Below are 27582 nucleotides of genomic sequence, written 5' to 3'. Positions count from 1 at the left end.
CTGTACTTTTTACAATTTATTAACAACTTTAACAATTTATTATATTATATAAAATGGTATGTAGCGCTACATTGTGTAATAACACCACATTATGTAATAATGTAATACATTTTCACCTTATGATATAATAACGCCACATTTTGTAGTAATCTGCCACATTTTGTAATAAAATTCTTGAACACAATGTGTAATAAACTTTGCCGCATTTTGTAATAACTTGTTACATAATAAAAAAAAGTGCAACACCTGCATTTTGTAACAATTCAGTGCATTTTGTAACAAGTTATTACAAATTGCAGCGTTATTACATCATGTGGTGAAAATGTATTACATGGGCTGGCGTTTAGCTCACTTGGTAGAGCTGCTGCCCCATGTTGAGGCTACAGTCCTCACTGCAGTTGGCCCCGGTTCAAATCCCGCATTGGGCAGCCCTTTCCTGCATGTCATTCCCCCCCTCTGCCTCCCCATTTCCTGTCTCTATACTGATTAAAGGCAATAAAAAGCCCCAAAATATATTTTAAAAAAAGAAAAAGGAAAATGTATTACGTTATTACATAATGTGGCGCTACATGGTATGATTTCTGTTTTATTCAAGACATTGAATGGGTATTTAAACACACAAATAGTGACTTGCCATGGAGGAAAGATGCAGCTTCCAGATGGCGCCATTGGAATCCTACAGTGCAAGACCATATCAAGATTGAACTAAGACTTGATCATGTAAAACAAACGGGTTTAATAAGTCACATCTGTCCACCGACCTGAGCAAACCAGATGAAGGAGTCGGGCAGGGAGCTCTTCACTGCAGAGGAGAGGCAGACATTGTGTCCAACCATCACCTCATTCATGGGCTCAATCTCAAAAATGCTGGAGTCAATGCTACTGTCGGCAGCATCGATGCTCTCGAAGTCCCAACCCTGGACGGGGCAGAGGGAGTTTGTTACAAAGTCATGCTGAGTGTACAGGCACATGATCTTCCCTGTTCAGTCAGTGTTACTAGGAATGTGATAAAGAATCAACCATCTCTTCAAAATCTAAATCAGATTTCCTAACTTCTGTTGTGATTTGTCTAATTTCTATATACAGTACATCCAAATCTGTAATCATCTAATCAGCCAATTTTTCTTTAGCCTAAATATTTCTTTCCTTCCCTGTAATTCTTTAATTATAACAGTTTATATCCACATATTTGTCATATAATTCTATGTGCCTGTGTGTGTTTGTGTGTCTTTGTGTGTGTGTAGACTTAATCTGCCAGTGTTTTTGGTATCCAGCACTGCTGGTGCATCTGATCTGCTGAAATTGTCTAAATGTTAGTACCCAGCGGTTTAGGACATTACTGAGTTCTTAGAAAAACACAACAAAACACATAATAAATACATGTTAGCTATTAAATAAGTTATTGTAAGCAATGAAGACTGCTGCCATCAATTGGTCCAAAATGGCTCAAAATAAAAAAAAATCATCAGTAATGTGGAAACATTGACCATGGAAAAAGAATATTACCCGGACAGCTCCATCAGAGCCAATCGTCATCAGCTGTCCATCGTCAAGGACAAATGGCTGAACCATCCCAGCGTGGCAGCTGCGTCCGTCCTTTTGACAAATCTCCACCTTAATGGCATTTCCATCCCATAGCAACATGTTGCCCCGATCAGTTCCAGACACCACCTGAAAGAAGACACAGAGTGAGGTGAAAACACAGCTGGAAACACACTTCGATCTTGTTTGATACATTTTATACACACTGACCTTTCCATCAGGAAGTTCCACGTAGCCCTCAATATCAGTCACTGCAGTCTTTCCAAAATGTCCCATCAGCCCTTGCAATTTAGTACCTGTGAATGTGCTGGCCATTTTCCAGAACCTGATAATCAGAAGGAGAGACAATATTTTCACGTTATATGAACAACATAGGGGAATAATTCAACATCTGCAGTTCATTTACGTGACAGCTGTAGGGAGCTGTGCACTGGTAATGACAAGACTGCAGGAAGTCACTGACTCTAACCTGGAATAGTCACATTACAAAGTGTAAAACTATGATTCATTTGATCGTGTCTTATTATCATCTGGCTGCCAATAAAAGTTTAAATGACAACAAGTGTAAAATAATTTTTATACTTTTCTTGTCAACATTTTTACACAAATAAAAATGTCAAATATTGAACTTAAAGGGATAGTTCACCCAAAATTGAAATTTCACTCATTATCGACTCACCCTCATGTCGACTAAGGGCTGGGAGAAGTTTCAGAGTTATCTGTGGCTTCTCCGAGTTACAGGGGGTCTCCATGTCCATATAACGGTTGCAAATGGATACCAACTGTCTTCGTAACAAAAAGACACACCAAAAAACATCCAAATACCTCCATGCTGCTCGTATGTAATGTCCGTCTTGTATTGAAGCCCGAAATGCGAAATTGTCCCGAAAAAAATGTAATAAGTCTATGGTTCAAGCTTGTTTGTAGCGGAAGCTTCTCTTCCCTGTTCGTCCAAATTTGACGAACCAGGAAGAGGAGCTTCGAGAAAACAAAACAAAAACAAGCTTGAAATATAGACTTATTTAATTTTTTCGGGACAATTTCACATTTCGGGGCTTCAATACAAGACGGACATTACATACGAGCAGCATGGAGGTATTTGGATGTTTTTTGGTCTGTCTTTTTGTTACGAAGACAGTTGGTATCCATTTGCAACCGTTATATGGACATGCACTGCTACGCCGAGACCTCCTGTAACTCAGAGAAGGCACGGAGGACTCTGAAACTTCTCCCAGCCCTTAGTCCACATGAGGGGGAGTAGATAATGAGTGAAATTTCAATTTTGGGTGAACTATCCCTTTAAGAGGTGCTAGAAGCTGACCTCTGGACAAGCTAGAGTAGCAACACCTGGATAAATTGGGATGTGCTGGGATTTGAGGGTGATTCAGTAATTAGTTTACTTGATGTGGCCGGATCCTGATGATGTGAGCAGCTCTGGGTTGTACGGTGAGAAACTGGCTCGGTAAACCTCTTGAGAAACGGCCTTGCAGCTCAGCATCACTTCCTCCTGCCTCCAGTGCCAGAGCGTTAGCATGTAATCAGGTGCGCCACCAACGCTAACCAGCAGATTCCCATCACGGTTAAAGTTCACAGAGCTGTACATTCTCTCTGTGCCACCTAAAGACAGGACAATTAAGTGATAACCACCATGACAGTTCCCTGCCTGGTTTGTTATCCCTTCACCGAGGCCATGACATGAGTAATACACAACAGTAGAACAACAGAAGTGATTGCAACTGGGTCCCATTTACCTCTGAGGATGCGGTATGGTTGTAACGAGGGATATTCATACACTATGATGTTGGGTTGGTGTCCTTTCTCTGCTGCAACAAAGTAGGTTTTTCGAGGGTGTACCTTAACACACACACACACATACACACACATATATTAGTTAGCTGTGATCTAAAGTATATGTAATATCTAGTAATTGCCTGAAACACACAAAACCACTTTCATTGTCTACTTAGAAATACTACATGACAAATTTCAGTTTGAAAAATAACTAGTGCTGTGTTCACTTTGTGCAGGTATTCAGTAAAATAGCACAAAGTACCTTGTTATACTGCAGTGAATCCTTAAAGGGATAGTTCACCCAAAATTCAAATTTCACTCATTACTTACCCTCATGTCCACTAAGAGCTGTGAGTCCTCCGTTCTTTCTCTGAGTTACGGGGGGGTTTGCCCAGCAGTATTTGTCCATATAATGGTTGTCAATGGATACCAACTTTCTTCGTCCAAAAAGACACACCAAAAAACATCCAAATACCTCCATAGTGCTCGTCTGTAATGTCCCTCTTGTATTGAAGCCCCGACATGAGAAATTGTTCTGCCTGTGTCAGTGCAAATCAGGAAAAGCAGTGAACCGAGACACTGGGAGCTTCCACTACAAACAAGCTTAAAATATAGACTTATTTAATTTTTTTCGGAACAATTTCTCATGTCTGGGCTTCAATACAAGAGGGACATTACAGATGAGCAGTATGGAGGTATTTGGATGTTTTTTGGTGTGTCTTTTTGGACGAAGAAAGTTGGTATCCATTCACAACCATTATATGGACAAATACTGCTGCACGGACCCCCCCCGTAACTCAGAGAAGGAACGGAGGACTCTGAAAATTCTCACAGCTCTTAGTCGACATGAGGGTGAGTAGATAATGAGTGAAATTTGAATTTTGGGTGAACTATCCCTTTAAACAGCTTCTCAAGTGTGACTTCAAAGCTATTCTTCAGTAAATGTAAATAGACATTTCAGTGTTTTCTGATGTCACAAACAGCCATGAACCTCTTGTACATAACATCTCACCGTGATGGAGCCGATTCCTCCTCCGCTGCAGGAGCGGAGGTATCTCTGCTCCTTGGTGGAAACATCCAGCAGGATGAGCAGGTTACCTGCTATAAAGATCAGAGTTCTGTCATCCAGAAGCTGCAGGTTTGCTCTGCGCCCACTGTCGTAGCCAAAGGAGTGACTAGATGTAAAATGAATTAAGGATCGAGAGCAAATTCACTGTATTATATTACTATGTATTCAGTGTGGCTTGCAAGGTGTCTTACATTAGAATGTGCACCTGGTATTACATTGTAGTAAGTGGAGGATTACTGTTGTATTATAATCACCCATAGAGACAGGTTGTGATACTACATAACCACTTTTATCCCTGGAGTCATGCATCCATCAATCATCAATTATTGGCATTAGAACGTCAGTACCGGTACCTTACACTTCCAACTCCTCTTGCTCATGGTGTCATGCGTCTCTTTCTCTTGCAAACTAAGGCCCCATCCACACGAAAACGCGGCTTCACTGAATCCGATCTTTTTCTTAATCGTTTTGAAAAAAATCTCCGTAAACACGGCATCGTTTTCAGAAATATCTGCGTCCACACTGATCCAGTGAAAACGACCCAAAACGCTGTAGTACCTACATACTGCAGGCGTGTGTGTGGAGCTGCAGCGCTGCCTGCCACACATAAACACTTAAGACAGCTGAAGAAGACGGGAAGTCCCCACTGTAATTCAATAGAAGAAGAAGTCCCCCCGCTGTATTCAAACTCAAACATGGATTAAATGTTGACAGGGAGTCGTGTCAGAGTAAATATGATGATCAGTGATGATTAAACATGCGCGATTCAGCCGCAGCGTCTGAGCGACCTGACGGGAGTCGGCCGTTGTTGTTGTTACGTTACGTCCATAGACTGTCTGCGTGCAGCAGCTGCTGCAGCGGTGTGTGTCAGTGTGTGTGTGTGTGTGTCTCAGGTTACAGGTAGAGCGGCGGGGGGCATGACATCATCGTTTCTGAAAAAGTCCGTATTGGCCGTCCAGACGGATACGCTGGGGCGGCGTTTTCAAATTTTCCCACTCTGGGACCCGTTTTCAAAAAATACCGTTTTCACCCCCCGAAAACGCCGGATCCATGTGGACGCGAGGCCAATCCGATAAAGTATTTATCCGGATTCGAAAAAAACGAATTCGTCTGGACGGGGCCTCAGGCAACACAACAACGTTGAACAGTTCTCTAATGCAGGACTAATCAGTGCTCTGGAACATTTGGAGTACAACCTGGCTCTGTTCATTCGGGATCAACCGATTATCAGCATGGTCAATAATATCGGCTGATATTTGGAATTTCTATGATTCTATGAAGAATTGGCAGTACCAATACAATTAATTTATCTTTAAATATGCGCCTTTGGCACTGACTGGTTACACAGCACAAGTGATAGCCTAATGATAGCTTAAAGTCCATTATATACTCACTAAGAGCTTGCTGGGATAGCTCACCCACACAACCCCCAGCATGTCGGTTATGTCAGTTTGTTGCAGACCTCTTCTGTGCACCTTCTACCAGACAGCGGTAAATATGTTTTATGTCTCCTTATTAAACTTATCTCCTACGTTATTTTATTCTCCTAATTATCGTATCTGTGTCTTTTATTCCATTCTATTGGAGCTGTTGTGACAAAATAATTTCCTCCAAAGGATTAATAAAGTACTAGTCTATTCTATTCTATTAGGCTTCATGTGCCATGTATAGTAGGGGAATGTGAGAAATATAATGTGAGATGTTTCTCTTAAAGGATACGCGAGGAACAGGAGGTTCTCTGGGATTTCAGAGTCAGGCGTGATGGACGGTCTGGAGTGAATATCCTCATACTTGTAGTAGGTGTCTGCACAGAGCTGCTCCTCCTCAGTCTGCTGCTGCAGCACTGAGTGCTGAGGTTCACATACTGTAAAAGGAGGAAAGATTTGACAGCAGAGTTCATCAGCAACAACTTGTGCTCTTAGATAACAATTCTCTTGACATATTCTTTCGCCGAAGTAAGCGGAATATTTGTGTTAGTATAAGTCTTAAATAGTTGTATCTTCCGACAGCAATCACTTCTATAGAGTGTTTGGTCTGAAACACGGGTCTGTCAGTCACTCTGCTCTGCTGTAAGCCGAGGAGAAAACTTTCCTTGTATCCCACAACCTTTAGCCAATGAGGAGAGAGAACGGCATAAAGGGGCAGTTCTCTCTGTGTGTGCAGCCAAGGGATGTGCGTGCATGTGGTGACGTAGGGACGAGGGCGGGGACTGCTAACTCCATCTGCTGATAAGAAGTTAGCCAAAACGACCGGATGGCTTACTTCTGCTTTAAAAACGACAACCAGAGATTATTTGGTTTCTCAGAATGCACTATAAGGAGTTGCACTCCTACTTCCCACAATTGTTGCTTTCCAGTCAATTGTGATATGTTTTGGCATTTCAATTTGTCTGATTGTCACATTAAAATCACACTCAGCTCTCTATCTTTCTCTCTGATTGATAGTTGTTGAGGGTCACAGAGGTTAATCTCTACTGACATTTAAATTGACACCTATTTGAGAAATTGCATTTTGCTGTGCTTCGTCCGTCGCTGTGCTGCTCACTCTCACTTCAGCTGTCCCAGTCCCGTTTCAGAGGCAGTTTCCCAGAGCCTTCAGCAAAGTGTAACGTTTACCTACCTTTAGTGTTTTCCTCACATTGTTCACCGATATTTGCTTCTTCCGCCATTTATACACTGATCCGTGTCCTTAGTCTGTTAAATAAGCACATAATGATGCATGATTCAATTGTATGTTCAACTCGTCCGCATACTACCTAAAGCTCGTAAAGTGCAGGGTAAGTTATAGATGCAACATCTACAACGTTAGTAAGTAAATGTTAGATAATAAGTTAACACTTACACTCACATTTTAACAGTTACTACCATCTTTAAATTAAGTCTGGCTCGAACTTAATGGTTATTACCTTCGACGTGTATCTAACAACAACTCCGCTTTAGTTTGGAGGCGTTGCTAGGTAACAAGGGAAGTAACCAAGACTGTAAAAGAGGTAACCATTGGAAGTAGCCGCTGCTGGCTGACGCACAGAAAAATAATCATGATGATACTTATATTTATCTTTCAGTGAGCCAAAATGAAAATAAAAATAAAACGGCCGAAGACTTGGACTCGCCGCCCTGATCCCCGTTTAGGGGGGTAACGCTGCGTCGCAGAGCAGCCTACTGAATGAGTTGGTTAGTTCTAGATAAACGGCTTTTTCCGACTAACTTAGTTGAAGGACTGAAAAAATGTGTATAACGTACACTTAAACGGGTGTATGGCACTTCTTGAGTCAAGTAACGGCGCATTATATTGTCAGTAACGGTAAGGGCGTTATATAGGGGGAAACTGTAAATTTTTTGATTACTCGTTGCTGAAAAAAGTAGCACCGCAACGCCGTTATTCGCATCACTGCTAGTAACGTGGTTTATGGTCCGGCTGTCCCTTTAAATATCATCACCACGTAAACAAACATGGCGGCCTCATCATAGTCGCCGGAGGAACATGGATGTAGGAACCGTGAGAAACAACACTGTCAGAGTTTTAGGGCATTGAACTGAATCCAGTCGGTAAAGTGTTGGACTGCAGCGGCGACCGGACACTTTAAATGTGGTGATACCATAGACTGTAAAAGGAGACAGTAGAGCGTCCATGCCCTTTTAGCTCATAGCTTAGCCAAAGATATTTAGCCTACTTGACGTTAGCTCAAGAGTTGTCGTAACGTTTACGATTTACGACAGCTGAAGTTGAAGGTGATTGGACAGTTTGTACCGTAAACCGAATTTGTAACAGAACGCATGGGACATCGCTGTGGCAGCGTGTGTGTACATCTGATATGTAAGTTACCATAAAACAACAGTTTAAAACGATGTAACTATTACATTACCAGCAGAGAGAAACACCAGGGCCGCTTTGTGTTCGTGAACGTTAAGTAACATGTATTGATAAGCATCTTTTACAGCATTAACGGAGCAGTTTGGGCTGAAGTATCGATGGCTTAGTAAAGCTAGTCACACTGAAGTAAATACGTAGCATTAAAATGTAAAATAAATGATACGTCACACACTGATACTAATGTGGAATTTGTAGAAGCACTGCTCAGCCGCTGCTGCTTACTTGTATGTCTTTCTGACTGTTGTTGCCCTCATTTGACATTTCTCTCCCACTGTAGAATGGAGGCCAAATCAAAAAAAAACTTTTCTCCCAAAAGTGGAAACAAGCAGAGGCTACCACTGAAAGGAAAAGGTAAGTTTCACATTAAACAGCAATGTACAGCATCCGTTTCAACCAGGCTTGTCATTACTGGCTAATGAATGTGTCACTCTGGACAGATTCCATAGGGACAAAATTTGGTGGAAAACCGGGAGGAAAACCAGGCGGAAAACCAGGCGGTAAGAAGCCTTTCAAGCCATACAACAACACAGACAAGACGAGAAAGCTGAAAGGAAGAGATGGCGGCAAGAAAGAACAGAAATTTGCTTTCTCCAAAGCTGGGAAGGGGCAGACCAAGAGGAAAGTAAAAGATCTGGAAGAGGGTGAAGGTGAGAAAACATTTGTTAGTGGCTCTTTATTTTTGTAGAGGCTGTCTGATTACAACACCTGTGTAATAAAGAGGAATTAGTTAAAGTTAAAGAGGAATTTTGTAATATGATTGATTTTATTCTACCTAACTGTCAACACAACTCACCGTATGCAGTGGTCTATGTACCTCTAGCATCTAATGGGCAGGATGTCGATAACAGAGTGTGTCAAATCCCATATTACATTCTGTTCTTTAGTTCAATTATATTTTTCACTACTAATTATTCTGTCTTCCTGCATTTGGCACTAAAGATTGCCCTCCGGTGAAAATCTTTTTGCTGCATAATGCTACATTATGAACCGGATTTCTAGGGTTCCTGTCAATTTTGTGGATATAACGATAAAAGAAAATTACTAATCCAAAAATGTTGAACACATTAAAGGGATATTAGCATTTTTTTTTAGGGATACGTGAGTTGGTTAGCTCCACATATAAACAGAGTTTTTTCTGCACTTTGAAGGGCTGGAAAAAATTATATTCTAGCGAACAATGGAACTGTGTATTTTTTTTCCAGGTGAAACCTCTTTTAGGTCGTGAAAATAGGCTGTGAAAATAGGGTCTAAGGGAAAAGGATGTTTTTATGATGCCATGTAAAGCCCTTTGAGACAAACTGTTTGTAAAAATGGGCTATACAAATCAAATGGCCTTGCCTTGCCTTTACCTAAAGTTGAATTGACATTACATCAGCTGTTTATTGTCTCTGTGGTTTGTTTAAACAGGTCCAGTGGCCAAGAAGATGAAGAAAGGTGAGTTTAAGCCTAAGAAGGAGCTGACGGAGGAGGAGCTGAAGAAGAACAGGCAGCAGAGGAAGAAGGATCTGAAGACGAGCCGTCAGCAGGCGGAGAGGAAGGACATGTTCCAGATCATCTGTCAGTCCAAACAAGTGTGGGAAAATCTCAGGAGGTACACACACACACACACACACACACACACACACACACACACACACACACACACACACACACACCGACTTGGTCTTCCCATAAACCGTCCAAATAGATGTGAAAGTATGAACTGAATTTTGACAGGAGAGAAGGAATGTCCGTTTGAAGTTAAAATACATTGCAGTACTAGAGGACCAGAGGACTAAATGTTTTCCTGTCTCTGTGTGTGTGTGTCTGTGTGTGTTTTAAAAGGAAAAACTGTGACAATGACTTGAAAAAGAAACTTATGAAGGGCCTTCATGATCTGATCCGTGGAAAAGTCAAACAGGTGAGTCTCAGTCTGTGAATCTATCGGCTTACTGAAGCATCTTGTAAGGTGTTGTGTGAGCACTGCAAGTCAAAATGTTGAGATGTTTTGTCTCTATGGCAGAGGAGCATTGAAATGTCCCTCATGTCCTCCATTCAGTCTGAGCCCAGTCCTTCACTGACAGTGGTTACTGTACTATTTTTTTTGTCTAGCTAACAGAATACAGTTGTGTATAAAACTAAGGCTGCGATTATTTTCATTATCAATTAATGTGTCGATTATTTAAACGATGAATAGATTAGTTGTTTGGTCAATAAAATGCTGAAAAATGTCAATCAGTGTTTTTCAAACTACAAGACGACGTCCTCAAATGTCTTGTTAGGTCCACAAACCAAAGAGAGACTCAGTTTATTGTCATAAAGGAACAAAGAAACCAGAAATATTCACATTTAAAAAGCTGAAATCAATTTGGAGAATTTTGACTTTTTTTCTTTAAAAAACTACTCAAACAGATTATTTGATTATCAGATAGGTGGAGGATAATTTAATAATAGATTATTGTGCGATTAATCAATTATTGTTGCAGCTCTATATAAAACTGGGGAGAAAAAAATGATTTTAGGGTAAGAGTAGCCTCCAAGGTTGGACATCACACATTGCACTCATACTGCCAAGGAGATTGTAACCATTGTTATTCACACACATAAAGTAACTTCCATACATCAGAGTAAAAAGAAAATGTATACAGCCATGGATGCAAACAGCGCGCCGAAAAGCGAAACTCGCTTTTTTCATGACCAATTAGGTGACTTGTGTGAATCGTTCAGATCCGAAGAGTTTTTGTTTTTGGGGGGTGGGGGGGGGGGGGCTCAGCGTCTCAGCTGGGGTCAGTAAAATGTTTTTCTAACAGGCTGACAGTGACAATCACGTGAAACTGAGGCGAACTCATTCATGGCTGTCTCTGATTATACTGATAACAGCCTACCAGCTTGGACGCACTAGACGCGGAACCGAAGCGCAGCGCCCTGGAGCGGAGGGAGTTTCAGTTCGGCGCACATGTTAACCGGTCTGCCTGGCCGCACATCTCGCGCCGTGGAGCGCAGTGCGCGCGCCTGGAGCGCTTCAGTTCGGTTCATTTCTATTTTTCACGCGAGCCGCGCGCTCGAGACAAGCTGGACAGACGTGGTCGTACCAGACAGGAAGTCGGGCACAGAAAAGGCGAGAGAATCCGGTCAATTTTCAAAATAAAATAATTAAATGATGATTAATTAAGTTGTTGCTTGTCCATCTATACATATTTGACCGTTGCGTCTGCACATGAGACACACAGACGCATGTTTAAAATGACGTGTGTGTGGAAAACCGAGTGAATACGAGTATGAACGACTGCAGTCGATGTCTGACCGGCGCGGAGAGAGAAGTATGCTCCCAGTGCGACCACCCAAGCGCCCGAGAAGCCGCGCGCAGTGCGCGCGCCCAGCTTCCGCGTGCAGTGCGTCCAAGGGGTACCTCCGCTCCAATGTTGACGCGCGACGTGCGCGCTCATTAAAGCGGCGCGTATCCGCGTGCAGTCGGTGCGACGGCGTTTTTTTCCCCCCCGTGCGTGGTGGAGCTGTGCGCCGCGGACGTGCACGGTTCCCTACGTTGCTGTGTCAGGTTCACACCGGACGCGGAAGCGCCGTGAAGCGAAGCGGCTGCGGAAATCGCGCGCGAGCCGCGTCCCTCCAGTTCACACCAGACGCTGATTTCTCCGCGGCGGTCGCGAGCGCCTCTGCTCCTCAGCTGTTGTTTACTCACATTCAGAGCTGTGTTTTTTACATCATGGATAAGTAAATAACCTCATATAATTATAACACCGTGTGCTGTGGGTCAAACAACTCCCTGTACTTCACTTCCAAGATGAATTTCACGTCGTCCTTCACTTGACAACAACTCGTCTCTGCCTCTCTCTCTCTCTCTCTCTTTCCCTGTTTGTTTGTGTGTTTTGACCCCCCCCCCCTCCTCCCTCCTGCAGCCAGCCCACTCCGTGTCTCCCTATCCTGTGTGTGTGTGTGTGTGTGTGTTTTCATCTCTCTTGCTCTCTGTTGAGAGTCTGACATAATACGGTCGCATTTGTCAATCGCTGAATTTTATTTTGAAAAGTGTTTTATTTTGAAAATTGACCGGATTCTCTCGTTGTTTCATGTGTGACTTCCTGCCAAGATTGACGCGATTGCTCGCGGCTCGCGCACAAAATAGAACAGACGCCGAAACGATAAATGCACGGCGCGAGCAATCGCGGCGCTTCGCGGCGCGTCGCCTCTGGTCTGAACTACACAACCTGTTAACTTGGGCGCCGAAGGGAAGCGGTCTCCGTTCCGCGGCTATTCGCGGCGCTTCGGCGTCCGGTGTGAACCCGGCAGATGTCTCCCACGGAGCTCTGCCCCGTTTCAGAGGTGAAGGAAGCCCTGTGGAAAGACGTCTCCTCCGCGATGTAGAATGTGTTCAGTTCAACACATTATATAGGCCTATATGTCCATTACACACTGAATGAAACATCATATGTCTTTATTTATTCAGTTTATTTTAATAGTAATAATTATGACTAACATTCAGTGAAGACCTAAAAATCAGTATCTCCAAAATGGAAATAATGCAAAGGAATTTTTTTTTTTTAAGCATTTTTAATATAGAAATGTTGGCCTTCTGAAAACTATGTCCATCTATATGCACTCAATACTTGGTTGGGGTTGAACTACTGGAAATTGACTTTTCCGTGATATTGTAATGTACTTATTTGTTAATGGTGAGCACCCCCCCCCCCCCCCCCCCCCCGGGAAATTCCTCTCTTTTTTGGTCCTGACCCGTTTGCATCCCTGACAGCATAATATACTGAAATATTAACACATAAACAAAAACAAGAATCAACAATCAGTTTAGATCAATAAGATCATTGTGCTACTGCAGCTATCTGTACTGAATCATTTACAAAGATGTACGAAGACATTTGCGATTTGATGAAATCAATGAGAAATTCAGTTCTGTTGTGAAAGTTGCCAAGTAGTTTGGAGGTTTGTCCGTGTTGTTTCTGTCTGAAGAAATGAGCCAAACCACTGGAGAACAAGTGTAATGAAACTGCTGTGCATCACTCTTCCATCTTGTGTCTGCCTCCAGATGGCGTTTGCTCATGATTCAGTGCGAGTGCTGCAGTGTTTCATCCAGTTTGGCAGCCACGAGCAGAGACAGGAAGTGTTTGATGAACTTAAAGGTGAGGGCCAAGGTTTTCTTCTTCATGTGTGCTGTTTCTCTTTGTGTCTGTGATTCTCCTGTTTACCTTCTGCAGCTCATCAGTTGTTAATGAGTTTAAATGTAACACTGACTACAGAAGAAATAATTCCTCCACTACAGCAGTTACACCACTGGCCAACTTATGTTGGCAGCGTTGTCCCTCTTACATAACAGAAAAATTTCCAGTAAATTTCCAGAAACTTTCCATGGGAAGTTAAGCTGGGGAATTTAGGAAATATTCCAAATTGGAAACCTTCCTTGGGAATTATGGGAATTTATGGGAAGTAACTGGAAATTGGGGCCGATTTAAACAAACTGTATCATATCCAAACATAAATGTAAATATTTAGTTTTGTCATAAGCAGACATCCATGCAAAATAATACAATTAAAAAACATGACGTTTCAACTAGGGCTGACCCAAAAATGTCAAAGTTTCGAAGCTTTGTTCGTTGCCATGGTAATCGATCATGAAGTCCGGCTCATCATTGAAATGAGTATAGGCTACTTGGCCTGATAAATTTTGGAGACATGCAGTGTTTGTTTGCCATACATTCATTATGTACATACATTCGGATTTATTCCCATTTATTCCCGTTAATTCCCATATATTCCTGTTAATTCCCATGGAAAGTTTCCAACTTTGAAAATTCCCGGAATTTTGCAACCCTATGTGGCTGTGTGAGCTCAGCAGGGATCGTTCAACACAGTCACACTGTTGCTGCATGTTTGTGGGTTTTGAATCAATTGTACAAGTTTTATCTTTATTGATTTGTTTTTGTATTGGCATCGTAGAGCTCACTGGGTTGAGCAGGCGAGGCTGTTGTCCTCACTGGAGCGCTTTGATTCCCCAGCAGCCCTTTGCTGCATGTTATTCCCTCTCTCTCTGTCTCTCTAAACTGTCCTGTCAATTAAAGGCAGAGACCCCCAAAAAACATTTAAAAAAAAAACAAAAGAGTACAAGTTTTTAAGGTGCTGTGATGATACTTTGATGTGTGATTTAGAGTTTCCTTGGTGCCTGATCAGGAATATTTGTCTTTATTGACATACCCTCTCAAACCTTGGCCAATAGTGACTGTCGTTGAAAAACATTTCTAATGCCAACAACTTGTGTGAATTTACATCTGGAGCTGAGCTGTAGTTTAACTTCTGCTTCTGTCTTTGCAGCTATTTAAGTATTAAGTGTCTGTACTTGTATTGTCGTTTCCTCCAGATGACGTCATCGGTCTGTGTAAGTCTCAGTACGGCAAACATGTGGTGAAAAAGCTGCTGATGTACGGGTGAGTCGGCTCACTGATCTCTTCCTCTCGGTCCACAGACACACATCATGTTGAGTTGTACTGAGTGTTGGTCTCATTTTGTAAATGGGGCCAAATGACTAAAAGGAACAGAGCACCTCTGCAGTAGAGATGTCACGATTCTAAATTTTCTTGGTACGATTATTGTCAGAGAAATAATCATGGTGTTACTATTATTATATTAATAATATTTCAAGTGTCTATTAATATATGACAAATCAGTGTTTCCCCCAGAAAATGTGTTAGTTAAGGTGGTGTCTGTCCTGTTGGCGAGGGGCGGGGGGGGGGGGGGGGGGGGGGGGGGGGTGCGCTGTATTAAGTTTCGCTTTCACCATGCGCGCTGCTGTTATGCATGCGCGCTTCTCTGTGGTGTGTAGAGCAGGGGTCTTCAACGTTTTCCAGGCCAAGGACCCCCAAACTGATGGAGAGATGGAGCGGGGACCCCCTACTTATATATAGGCTATTGTATAAAATTGTGTTTTATATTTAACTGGTCCTGTAGTGCCATACAGGGCCGTTGTATAGGGGAGAAAGGTGATGATCATTATAGGGGCCCAGCGCCCAGTGGGGCCCACAAAAACCCCAGTAGTCTATCTTTGTATGACTGAATTATTCTGCATAAGACCCTGACTGATACTCATAGTAATGCTGCATTAGCATCAAAACAAAGTAGGCTAAATAAGAAATGATAATAGATACGTAAAAGTGGAAAAGTCAGGGGGCAGGGGCCCACTTTAGTATACTTTCAGGAGGCCCAGGATTCCTAGCAACGGCCCTGGTGCCATATGCCAAAAGTACCATGTTATGAACTATAAATCACGCTTTTTTTAGGAGTTTGGCTGGTCATGGGACTTTTCGAAGGGACTTACATAAAAAACATATGCCATGCCATCTATGATCACAACAGGTCACAACTACGCTCATGGTAACTGAACGCTGCTGCTAATGAAAGAATTACTAAACCATAAAAAGACAGAAAACACAAAGCAGTGTTTCCCCTACTTTGTTGTTTTCTCTGGCTTTTTATTCATTTATTTTGAAAGGGCAGCTGGAGAGAGACGAGGGCGCGGAGAGAAAGTGAGAGGGGGGGTTGACACCATAGACTGTAAAAAGAAAGGTTGACACGCAGCGATGGGACCGTCGGAGGGTCGCTGCAGCCGTGCTCTACCAAGACATATGACGCTCGCGACTCACCCCCAGTCGTCAGCGCCGCGGTCACCGGGGCTGATTCTGAGAACTTTTACACCGGGCGCGCCGTGTCATGTCTCGGTTCCACGGAGCGTTTCAGTGACGGCCTGACGCTGTTGCATTGTTGCTGCGCTATGAGCAGACGTGGCGGCGCGCGTTAATGTCACCGTCGTGTGTGTGTGCTGTGAATATCGCTACATTTTAATTTTTTTAAGACGTTAGTTTAGGCGGCAGCTCCTTGTTGTTAAGGCGGCCGCCTTAACAGGAAAGCGCTGCGGGAAACCCTGCAAATTATTAACCCCCAGGGGAAGAGTTTGAAATATTCAGGTCATAAATTATCATCTATACCAAATGTTTACATTTATTTTAATCGTGTTTTGTTTTGTTTTTTAATACAAATGACACTAACATTTAAATTCCTACCAATTCAATGTTATATTAGTTAAATGGACCAGTATCTGAGCATTTACCTTTATTTTGGAGCACATCTGCCGATATGGTTCCTACATAATCTTATTTGGGAAGTGATGGTATTTAGGAATCTTTGCGTTCTTTGCTTGGCGTTTAATATCACGAATAATTGTGAAAACCAGTAATGGTGACATCCCTACTCTGCAGTATTAAATGAAGTGCCTACTGTGTGAGTACAGCTCGTCTGTACATGTTTGTAAACGTGGCTGCGTGTTCGTTCTCTCCTCAGCAACAAGGAGCTGTTGGCGGGCGTGATGCAGACATTTAAAGGTCACGTGAGGTCGATGCTCCGCCACGCCGCCGCCTCGTCCATCATCGAGTACGCCTACAACGACAAAGCCGTGCTGGCACAGAGACTCATGCTGTCTGAGGAGCTGTATGGGAACACCTATGCTGTCTGCAAGGTACACACACACACACATGTGGAAGCAACAGTGTTGGCTGCAGTGAAATGTCTCAGTCTGCCATAGAGGTTAGAGATTATTGAACTGAACGTTTCCCTCTGTGTGCAGTCGACCGTGTGCAACACCATAGAGAAAGTGGCAGAGATGAATCCAGACAAGCTGAACGGCATCATCGATGAGATGAAGCAGATTCTCACTCCCATGGCCCAGAAGTAAGACCACTAACATCAAACATGTTGGAAAGCTGCATTAACATGAAATATTCAGTAAAAGTGGAAACTGTTTTAGATCAGATATATAGTGTTGTCTTGTTTAAAGATAACAAGAGCCCATTCTAGCTCCTGTTCTGTCTCATCTCACTGTGTCTTTAGTCACAAGACAAACTTGTGGCTTTCATTGTCAAGGAAGTGGATGAATAGAAAACTTCCTGTAGCTCATGCAGGAATCTTTACAATATCATGCTGGAAAAATAGACATTGAAGGTGGGAACACATTTGAAAGCTGCAGCGGTTGAAAAGCTTTGAGTTTGTAAAACAGTTAATTCAAGCTTCAAGTGAGTCAGATGAGCATTGAACCCCCCGTTTTCTGACTAACAAAGCGTTAAAGGGGACCTATTATGCTCCTTTTTGCACCAACTAAAATAGTTCCTGGGTGTCTTTAAGACATGTCTGTGACGTGCTTCGGTCAAAATACCCCAAAGATCAAACATCACAGCATTCACAAAAACAGGGCTCTGCAAAACGGTCTGTTTCAGTGGCCCCTCCCTTTAAATGCAAATGAACCACTCCCTCAGCATTGCGTTACCATGACGATGTCTACTACTAGTACCTATACTGATTTGGCCAAAATGTAGCATGCAAACAAAAGCTAAATCTGCAGTAGGCAAAGTGCCAGATCTCCAGTATGTATCTGACCAGTCTACACTGTGTAATGAAATGTGCCCATGACCTAGTCTCACCCTAACCAAAGATGGTATAGAGTAGTCTTTGCCATGTAGGCTACTGTAACCATGTAACATGTAATATAAAAATGCAAAAATAAATATAGCCTATAAAATAAATTAAAAATGTATGCAGAATGGTCAGTTCATTGTAAAACTGTTATTTATTGATGTAAATGTGGTGATTTGTGCACATAGACTACAGAGCTCCGCAGCACTGCTCCTCCTCTCCTCCTCCTTCTCACAGCTTCACTTTTCATTCAAACTGATTCAACTGCCACAAGATTTCATCAATGAGACCAACATTCTGCTAAATAGACTAACCACACGGCGGTAAACGTCTAAAAAACCTGCGGGTATGTTTATTAGCGATGGTTTTCTCTACCGCGATGAGCACGGGCGTCTGCCCGGCCAAGGAGGCCTGCAGACGGGCTCTGCCTGTGTGAGGAGCCGCTGCAGCTCCGGAGCTCCGGTGCTCCGTCGGTCCAGCCTTACGTCGGTCCGGCGAACAACGTCGCCCCGGCGGTACGTCGCTCCTCACACAGGTACAGCTTCACTTACATGAAACGTCCTACATAAAACTCAGTAAAGTGGCGCGACCGCGCTAAAACAGGCAGGGAAGAAGCAGGAAGTGCTCTCCTCCGCTCTCCGCTGTGACACCAGGCACAACAGAGCAGCATGGGAGGAGGCGGGGCCGGCTGGAGCAGAGACCTCGGCATGACCATGTAGGGGAGTCCGGCACGCATCGACGTAGACGCGAGCTCATGTCAAAAAAAACTCAGCGCAACCGAGTGTAACAGGTGTGCAGAGAAATCCCAATTATCTAGCAGGGTTTACCTCCAAATGCATTAACCTCAGGAAATGACACTTCCACGGCCTCTAGAACCATTATCCAACATTTTAAACACATATAAAAGTCTGAAAAGCTGGAAAAGCATAATAGGTCCCCTTTAAAAAGAAAATGGAAAGGCTCACACACCGCAGGGCTCCTGAATGCAGTCCATTTAATGTCAGGAACAATGTAACGTTTCGAGCAAAAGCTCTTCGTCAGACAAAGCGTAATTCAGTATCTTTCATTTTTCCCAGTAAATTTCTCTTTTTTTTTCTTTCTATTTTTTATGTTATGAATTTCTGTATTATCTTCTTACTTTGAAGAACACCACTGTTGTTTTCTTTTTACATAGGGGAGGGTATTTTCATAAGCCTTTTTTGGCTTCCACCTCTCCTGCACAATGTTTAATTTCACTATTTTCATTGTTTATGCAGGTTATATAATGTGCAAATAAAAAAAGTAAAGTAAAAGTAAAAGCTACATGTGATCAAGTTCCTCCACTCTGACATCTATTTAAATATTTACATTATGACATACATGACATACGTTTTGTTCATTTTTTATTCAAACCATGTGAAAACTGTGTTTCAGGGAACAGGTGATCAAACACTCTCTGGTTCACAAAATCTTCCTGGACTTCTTCCTGTTTGCACCGGACAAGCAGAGGACGGTGAGCACATCTCACATCATGTTGTTTACCACCAGAACATTTGTATAGTGGTGCATTTCCCTGCTGATGCTCTTAACACAGCTACAGTCAGGTGTAGAATGAGGACAAGACTCTTTAACTAAATGGAACTTGAAGTCAGACACATTTCTGAATGAAGCAAAAGTGTGAGTGTGTGTGATGGCACCACTGACGTGTCCTTGTGTGTGTTCCAACGGGGCAGGAGATGATCGAGTCCATCAGGGAGGCCGTCGTCTACATGGCTCACACACATGACGGAGCACGAGTAGCAATGAACTGTCTGTGGCACGGCACAGCCAAGGTCTGTAGACACACACACACACACACACCAACAGACACACTGATGACTGTACACAAGCAAAAACAATGAGATGAACTAATATTAACCCTATGTCGCCATTTGTATCAAATTTGACACATGAAAATACATGAGTTTTTCAGACCTCTACATCCTCACTGTGATTTTTGTTTTCCTGAAAAAACAGAATGTACAATCAGATACATGCAATGATCAGACAAACCACCAGGGTGCAGTTATCAGGGATGCAAACAGCGCGCCGAAAAGCGAAACTCGCTTTTTTCATGACCAATTAGGTGACTTGTGTGAATCGTTCAGATCCAAAGAGTTTTTGTTTTGGGGGGGAGGGGTCTCAGCGTCTCAGCTGGGGTCAGTAAAATGTTTTTCTAACAGGCCGACAGTGACAATCACGTGAAACTGAGGCGAACTCATTCATGGTTGTCTCTGATTATACTGATAACAGCCTACCTCCAATGTAGACGCACGACATGCGCGCTCATTAAAGCGGCGCGTATCCGCGTGCAGTCGGTGCGACGGCGATGCCGTTTTTCTCCCCGTGCATGTCCGTGGAGCTGTGCGCCGCGGACATGCACGGTTCCCTACGTTGCTGTGTCAGGCAGGTGTTTACCACGGAGCTCTGCCCCGTTTCAGAGGTGAAGGAAGCCCTAAGTGGAAAGACGTCGCCTCCGTGATGTAGAATGTGTTCAATTCAAAAAGTGAAACTAAACTAACACATTATATAGGCCTATATGTCCATTACACACTGAATGAAACATCCCATGTCTTTATTTATTCAGTTTATTTTAATAGTAATAATTATGACTAACATGCAGTGAAGACCTAAAAATCTAAATGGAAATAATGCAAAGGAATTTTTTTTTTAAAGCATTTTTAATATAGAAATGTTGGCCTTCTGAAAACTATGTCCATCTATATGCACTCAATACTTGGTTGGGGTTGAACGCCTGGAAATGGACTTTTCCGTGATATTGTAATGTACTTATTTGTTAATGGTGAGCAACCCCCCCCCCCCCGGGAAATTCCTCTCTTTTTTTGGTCCTGACCCGTTTGCATCCCTGAGTTATTTATGAAATTATAATTTCAAATTTTATAAAAACGAAGACATTCATCAGACTACACACACACACACTCCTCTTCCTCCTCTTCTACTGAAATATAATAGTCTGGTGTGCAGTGTCTAAGCTCTTGTTTTTCGTGTTTCAGGACAGAAAAGTCATCATCAAATCGATGAAGACGTACATGCAGAAGTTTGCTACGGTAAGTTCTCAGCACCAAGTAAAGACTAGAACCTTGTAAAGATAAAAGTTCTCCTAAGGAGTTTATTTTAGGTTTCTTGCCTCTCTATAAAATTGAGTAAATACTCTCTTTATTTCCTCAAACCACTGCTGTGGGAGCTTGAGAGGGATTGCAGACATGAGGAGCGATCATCTCGGCAATATATTCATTTTCATTACAATGTCCCACAATGATAAAGGCGGTGTTGTCCATCTCCAAGTCGTCCAAGGTCTTTCTTTCTAGAAGAAGTGGAATGGTCTCACTCTTAGACCAGTTTACTTTGTATCCATTCATCACTAGGAGTGCATTTGGTTTTTCTTTCTTTCTTTCTTTCTTTCTTTCTTTCTTTCTTTCTTTCTTTCTTTCTTTCTTTCTCTCTTCTGAGTTCTGCCTAGCAACAGGGTCAACCACACCTCCTCACTAAGACGACAGTTTGTGTCCAGTCTTGGATGTGAGTTGCTGTAATGTTTGTCTCTACGTTGTGTAGTAGATTGTGTTTAACTGCTGCTGTCGGTCCACAGGGGGAGTACGGTCACCTGGTTCTTCTGGCCATATTCGACTGTGTGGACGACACCAAGCTGGTCAAACAGGCCGTGCTGTCTGTAAGTGTGTTACCATGGGGCTCCATGATCATTCTCATCATTTATTTACATGGATTATATACAGTATACCATATGAAGTCACTGTCTACAAATGTGTTCTCTCTGGTCTCCGTGTGAGCAGGAGATTCTGTCGTCTCTGGACGAGGTCATCACTAACAAATATGGGAAGAAGGTTCTGCTCTACCTGCTGAGCCCCAGAGACCCAGCTCACCTGCTGCCGGAGATCATCAAGGTGCTGGAGCGAGGAGACGGGAACACTCACAGGTAACGGCTCTGTGACTGCTGATGGTTTGACTACAGACAGAACAATGTTTGACTTGTTGCATTTGCACACATAAGACACCACAGCTGACTGTTCTAGTGGACATGCAGCTGAGGTGTGTTTGTCAGCATCAGAGTGAAGAGGTTAGTTCAGAGTTACCAGGACTGTGTTGTGTTGTAAGGCTGATGAAGCCCAGCTGTGTCTGGAATGTAGTCATTTGCCAAAATGTTGAACTATCCCTTTAAAGCTGCAAGCAGCATTGAACAGGCCCTCGTACTCCTGCTCACTTGCAGCACCCACCAACAGTGTCTCCTTCACGATTGATTGATTTATTTTATAGATGACTTCCTGTATCCAGTAGTCATGACAGCGATTTGTTTTACCTCAGGATATTGTGTTTATCTGGTTAAAGCAGAAGTAAGCGATATTTTTGTGTTAATATAAGTCTTAAATAGTTGTATCTTCCGACAGCAATCACTTCTATAGAGTGTTTGGTCTGAAACACGGGTCTGTCAGTCACTCTGCTCTGCTGTAAGCCGAGGAGAAAACTTTCCTTGTATCCTACAAACTTTATCCAATGAGGAGAGAGAACGGCATAAAGGGCCGGTCCTCTCTGTGTGTGCAGCCAAGGGATGCACGTGAATGTGGTGACGTAGGGACGAGGGCGGGGACTGCTAACTCCATCTGCTGACAGGAAGTTAGACAAAACCACCGGATCGCTTACTTCTGCTTTAAGATGTCTGTGAAATCATTTCAGTTTCTATTGTTATTTGTGTGAGTTATTCTCACTCTGTTGAGCTGTTTTTATGGACGATAGAAATACTTCTAAATACAGTAGAATCCCTGCACCCTTTGACTCTCAGACCGTTATAGTTTCAAGAGTCTTTGCATCTTCTATTTGCACTCAGGCCCTAATAAAAACGTATATAAATTACAAAAAGGGTAATATTTCTTAAAGCTGTACAGAAAAGAAAATTGAAGCCCACTGTGGGTCTTAACATTAGTGTAATAACTCATCTTTCAGACGATGTAGGCCAAACTTTGTGCAAAGTTCTATTTTTGAGTAAATCCGGGATGAAAGTGTGTATTTTTTTTCTCACATTGGATAATGCAGGTGCACGGATTATACGTCACATTGCTCACGATTCATCAGCCACTGATATTGGATCGTCATCTGTCAATCAAACGTCTGAGACAACACACACACACGGAGCTCGGTCTCGCCCCAAACATTGAATATCCCGCCCACTCGATAACGACCAATCAAATTTGTTTTCCTTACTCGGGTAAACTCGTGTTGCAGCTCGTGACAACTCGGCGCGACAAACAGGACAAACGGCCATTTCTGTACACCTTTAAATTATCTTACAATGTATTGGTTAATTTACATAATTTACACATTGTGTTCAGTTGTAGTAATATGATTATTCATTTATAATCATTAATGGAATTATTTTATTTAAAATGTTTCAGTCTATGTCAGTGAAATGTGCATCTAAGGATGTTTCCATCTGCTCAGTTGTTCTGCTGTAGCTCCACCGCTGACCAGTAGAGAGCAGTAGCCGTCATGAATGGAACTGCAGTGTGTTGACGCGTGTGTTTTGTGGTGTTTTGTGTGGATGTTTGTAGCGGTACAACACAGTAACAGTTGTGTGTTCTTCCCCAGTAAAAAGGACGCGGCTGTTCGGAGGAAGGAGCTGCTGGACGTGGTCTCCCCGCTGCTGCTCCAGCATCTCTGTGAGAACGCTGACACCATGGTGATGGACAAGGCCACCAGCGTCACCGTTAGCGACATCCTGGCCTCGGCCTGCGGGGACCTGCGGCCCGCCATGACAGCTGTGGCTCAGCTGGCCAATCACGAGTTAGTGCCAGGAGGAACTGACGGACAGGTGTGTAGAAACACAATGAAAGAGTCAACAGACACAACTAAAGCAGGACATTCTAACTAGAGATCCACCAGTTATCAGTATGGCCCATATTCAGCAGTTTTGATAATCGGCATCGGCCACTTTTTTAACCGATAACTGATAAAATGAGTTTATTTTAAAACATGCTCCTTTAGTGCTGATGCAGCGTCTCCCTGCCTGAAGTCACCACTCTGGCTGTGTAATTCTAACAGAGTCTTCAGCAAGAATAATAAAAGTCAGTGATTAGTTTATCAAGACTAAATAAATCACACAGACTCAGAACTGAAAAGTGTTTCTATGATGAATTTCAGAGCCTCAGCTGTTCTCATCAAATGACTTGTTCTTTAAATATTGATTGACAGGACAAACAGTTGTACACGTTACTCCTGTGGTGCTGGTCGGGTTGCTACCCACACTGTTTCCTCACACACCCGTGCAAAGCTTTCCTTGAACTGGTTTGTTGGTGGTTCACTGTAATTAGTTTTCATCTCCCTGCAGCTTCACATGGCCGAACATCCAGCAGGACACCTGGTGCTGAAGTGGCTCATCGAGCAGGACGTGGCACTGGCACAGGAAGACAAGGAAGGTAAAAGAAAAACACACAGCACACAGGGCTGCTACCACTTCTCCATTAAATCAGTTCAAATTCATTTTAGTTTTCTATATAGTACATGTGAAGCAGTGAAAGTGGTAGAAAAATGTCATTTTTGACAAGAATTTGTCGTATGGACAGTCATTTTTTTTGTCTTTCTGGAGAAATTGTGGGTGATTTTTTTAAATAGCATGGCAGCAGGTCTCAGAAACTTATTTTTTTTACTTTCCCCTATGTTTCATGATACTCCCTGCCAAATATCATACACTTATGACTATTTGTAGTAACTAAATCGGGGCTTACAGTATTTTTACTGGGATTTTGGCGCTTTGGGCATCAAAAGGTTAATATTTAAAAATGCTCAAGGGATATCACCGGGCACCCTCTTGGATTTTGAAGAGGTACCCCCCAGCTACAAGAAACAGCAGAGGATCTCTGCCGAGCAGTTTAAAAAAACTTATCTTATCTCAGTTACTACAGTCAGAGTTTGGGGACATGTGTGATTAAAACTTTGTCATTAGAGAATGTGCTGTGTGCGTCCACAACACAGATCAGCATCAGGTGCAGAATGTGCTGACTTAATGACTTAAAGTGATAGTTCAACATTTTGGCAAATTGGCCCATTGCCATAATCGCTATAGTCTTAGCAGTAGGTTCGTTACCTTTAATTGTCAGTGTACAGTAAGCTATTCTTAGAACAGCAGAGCGGAGTGGCGAGCTGCTCAGAGCTACGCTACGGAGGCTCATGGATTGTGTATGTGATAATTTTGATGAGGGAAACCAAGAAATCCCAACAACTCCACAACGCTCTGGTGGACAAGTTGTGACCTGCACATTCACCACGCTATGAGATAATAACACAACGTTACCACACAGAGTTGTTTTAGAGGGAAATTCATGTAAAACCGCTGATGTGCGTTGCCTTCAGGGACAGTTTTTCATCAAGCAGTCTCTGTATTTCCCTCTAAAACAACTCTGTCTGGTAACGTTGTGTTATTATCTCATAGCGTGGTGAATGTGCAGGTCACAACTTGTCCACCAGAGAGTTGTGGAGTTGTTGGATTGTGTATTTGATGAGTTTGATGAGGGAAACCAAGAAATCCCATGATCCTCTGTAGTGTAGCTCTGAGCAGCTCACAGCTCTGCTCCACCGTTCTAAAAATAGCTTGCACCGACAATTAAAGGTAACGAACCTACTGCTATGACTATAGGGATTATGGCAATGGGCCAATTTGCCAAAATGTTGAACTATCCCTTTAAAAGTCCCAAACACTATACATTGGACTTTCCATCAAATTACTTTTTGTTTTTTATTATAGTTCATTTTTAACACAAGCACCATGATGGAGGTGAATAAAAGTTAAAATATTAAAAACGCCCATTTTCTGTCTTCCTCCCTGTCAGAGCGGTTTGGCAGGATACTGGTGGACACGGTGGGAACAGACAATCTGAAGAGCTGGGTGAAGGTCAACAGAGGAGCCATGGTGCTCTGCAGGTCAGTGCACTGGTTTATCTGCCTCATGTCTACGCTGCGTAGACATGAGCAACTGGAAACATTCAACAACCTCTTGGATATCTCTGAAGTCGCTGGAAGTTGTAATAAATAACATCTGCCTGTTTTGTGTTTGTGCAGCCTCCTGAACAGTTGTGACAAGACCGTGGCGACGGAGGTGAAGGAGGCGCTCAAGTCCATCACATCAGAGCTGAGCAGCATCAGCAACAACAAAGGAGCTGAGATCCTGCTGGAGAACCTGAACAAGTAGAGACTTTGAGGAGAAAACTCAACATGACTGAGTGTTGTTCTAGCTGAGGACATTTCCAGAGAGTGATACATCACTCTCATCACTGAGACTGTGTGAGGAATGATTGTGCCTGGCAGTCGAGGTTCAGGTACCAACATGTCTCCAACATGTCTCCACAGAGGCTGAAGGTTTGATTTTGGTAACCTCTTTTTAACTTGATGAGTGAAGACTGGGGCTGTGAGAATCAGTGAGTCAGTCAACTCCTTCTGTCCCCTTCAGATTTGTGGTTTTCCGTCTTTTTTTTTTTTTGTAATATTTTGTACTTAATGAATGATTATTGTATCAGAGGAAAATGTGCAAAATAAAGATTGTGATATCATGTTCCATTTAACTTTTTTAACCAGATATTAATTTAATGTCATTGTAATCAACATTTCTATGCAGGGAGTGTTGGTATTAAAATGAAATGAGAATGAAAGATATTTGACTTTATAGCTAAGACTGAGCTATACTGACTACACCTTTATAATACTACGACTTGGCTGGTTTACGATGGTGTAGCTATTTTTAGAGCGTTAATACTCTGACACAGTTCTTGACAGACAGACAGATAATGACAGACCCCTCTTCTTTCTCACAGAAAACTCTTTATAATCTCAGGACAGTGACGTCAACATGGCTCTGTCTCAGGTCATGACAGTTAACAGCTTGGTAGTGTTCAACCATCACCCTCTTCATATAATGATCACATAGGAAAGAACAGCAGAGGGTCTTTGTTCACTGTACTGTGATGGGATGGGATGGCTCCCCCACAGAACCATCATTGTGTAACCACCCTGTGGTGTCCTCTGCCTCTCCATTAGAACCATGACTTTATCAAAAGAGTATCAAGAATAAATAATAACAAAATGAATGAATAAGGTATAGAATTTGTAAATTACAAAAATTAAAGAGAAATTGGTAACATTTTACAATAAGGGTCCCTTAATCAACGTTAGTTAGTACATTATTAAGCATTAATTAAATAAAAAATGTAATTATATTAACAATCATTTTCATGTATTACTTAGGATTAGTTAACACATTAATTAATGTAGCCTATTGGTAAGCAGTTAATTAATGTTTACTACTCAAAGTTAGTTAATACTCAGCATTAAAGCTATCAGTAAGCGATCCGGTGGTTTTGGCTAACTTCTTGTCAGCCGATGGAGTTAGCAGTCCCCGCCCTCGTCCCTACGTCACCACATTCACGCGCATCCCTTGGCTGCACACACAGAGAGGACCGCCCCTTTATGCCGTTCTCTCTCCTCATTGGATAAAGGTTGTAGGATACAAGGAAAGTTTTCTCCTGGGCTTACAGCAGAGCAGAGTGACTGACAGACCCGTGTTTCAGACCAAACACTCTATGGAAGTGATTGCTGTCGGGAGATAGAACTATTTAAGACTTATATTAACACAAACATTCCGCATACTTCTGCTTTAATTAACACATAGTTTATATATTAATGCTTAATAATGTAGGCTACTAACTAACGGGGACCCTTATTGTAAAGTGTTACCGAGAAATTATAAAATGATGTATGATTTTTATCATTTCCAACATCCTTCAGACCATTTTATACCAAATCTTCAAACACCTTCC

General features: G+C 42.5%; 2 protein-coding genes across 2 annotated transcripts in view; one reads left to right on the top strand and one right to left on the bottom strand.

Moving 5' to 3' along the window:
- Window positions 1-7070, bottom strand: part of cfap44 (cilia and flagella associated protein 44) — a gene marked incomplete at both ends in the record, with an annotated part of 31619 nt that extends 24549 nt beyond the window's left edge. Inside the window, 9 exons of the mRNA XM_083982959.1 lie at window positions 621-676; window positions 762-917; window positions 1507-1671; window positions 1753-1867; window positions 2943-3159; window positions 3294-3396; window positions 4346-4508; window positions 6122-6266; window positions 7022-7070. Coding sequence (XP_083839085.1) covers window positions 621-676; window positions 762-917; window positions 1507-1671; window positions 1753-1867; window positions 2943-3159; window positions 3294-3396; window positions 4346-4508; window positions 6122-6266; window positions 7022-7070 — 1169 coding nt within the window. The remainder of the gene's footprint in view (window positions 1-620; window positions 677-761; window positions 918-1506; window positions 1672-1752; window positions 1868-2942; window positions 3160-3293; window positions 3397-4345; window positions 4509-6121; window positions 6267-7021) is intronic.
- Window positions 7071-7861: 791 nt separating this feature from the next.
- pum3 (pumilio RNA-binding family member 3) lies at window positions 7862-26766 on the top strand. The gene is made up of 18 exons (XM_083983763.1): window positions 7862-8218; window positions 8553-8626; window positions 8713-8922; window positions 9683-9866; window positions 10100-10175; window positions 13308-13401; window positions 14634-14700; window positions 16607-16781; window positions 16890-16993; window positions 19145-19223; window positions 19444-19542; window positions 20764-20817; window positions 21357-21437; window positions 21559-21701; window positions 23366-23588; window positions 24105-24192; window positions 25603-25693; window positions 25832-26766. The coding sequence occupies exons 2-18, from the start codon at window positions 8554-8556 to the stop codon at window positions 25959-25961; spliced, it is 1971 nt and encodes a 656-aa protein (XP_083839889.1). The 5' UTR covers window positions 7862-8218; window position 8553; the 3' UTR covers window positions 25962-26766.
- Window positions 26767-27582: the final 816 nt, after the last annotated feature.

This window comes from Trachurus trachurus, assembly GCF_905171665.1.
Source record: "Trachurus trachurus genome assembly, chromosome: 12".
NCBI classification, from domain to species: Eukaryota; Metazoa; Chordata; class Actinopteri; order Carangiformes; family Carangidae; genus Trachurus; species Trachurus trachurus.
The sequence above is the reverse complement of the archived record's forward strand: the minus strand, read 5'-3'. Positions and strand labels throughout refer to the sequence as shown.

Coding starts and splice junctions, on each gene's coding strand:
- pum3 (XM_083983763.1), top strand. CDS start 8,554: ATGGAGGCCAAATCAAAAAAAAACTTTTCTCCCAAAAGTGGAAACAAG. Junction 20,818..21,356: donor ACATGCAGAAGTTTGCTACG/GTAAGTTCTCAG, acceptor GTCGGTCCACAG/GGGGAGTACGGTCACCTGGT. Junction 21,702..23,365: donor GGAGACGGGAACACTCACAG/GTAACGGCTCTG, acceptor GTTCTTCCCCAG/TAAAAAGGACGCGGCTGTTC.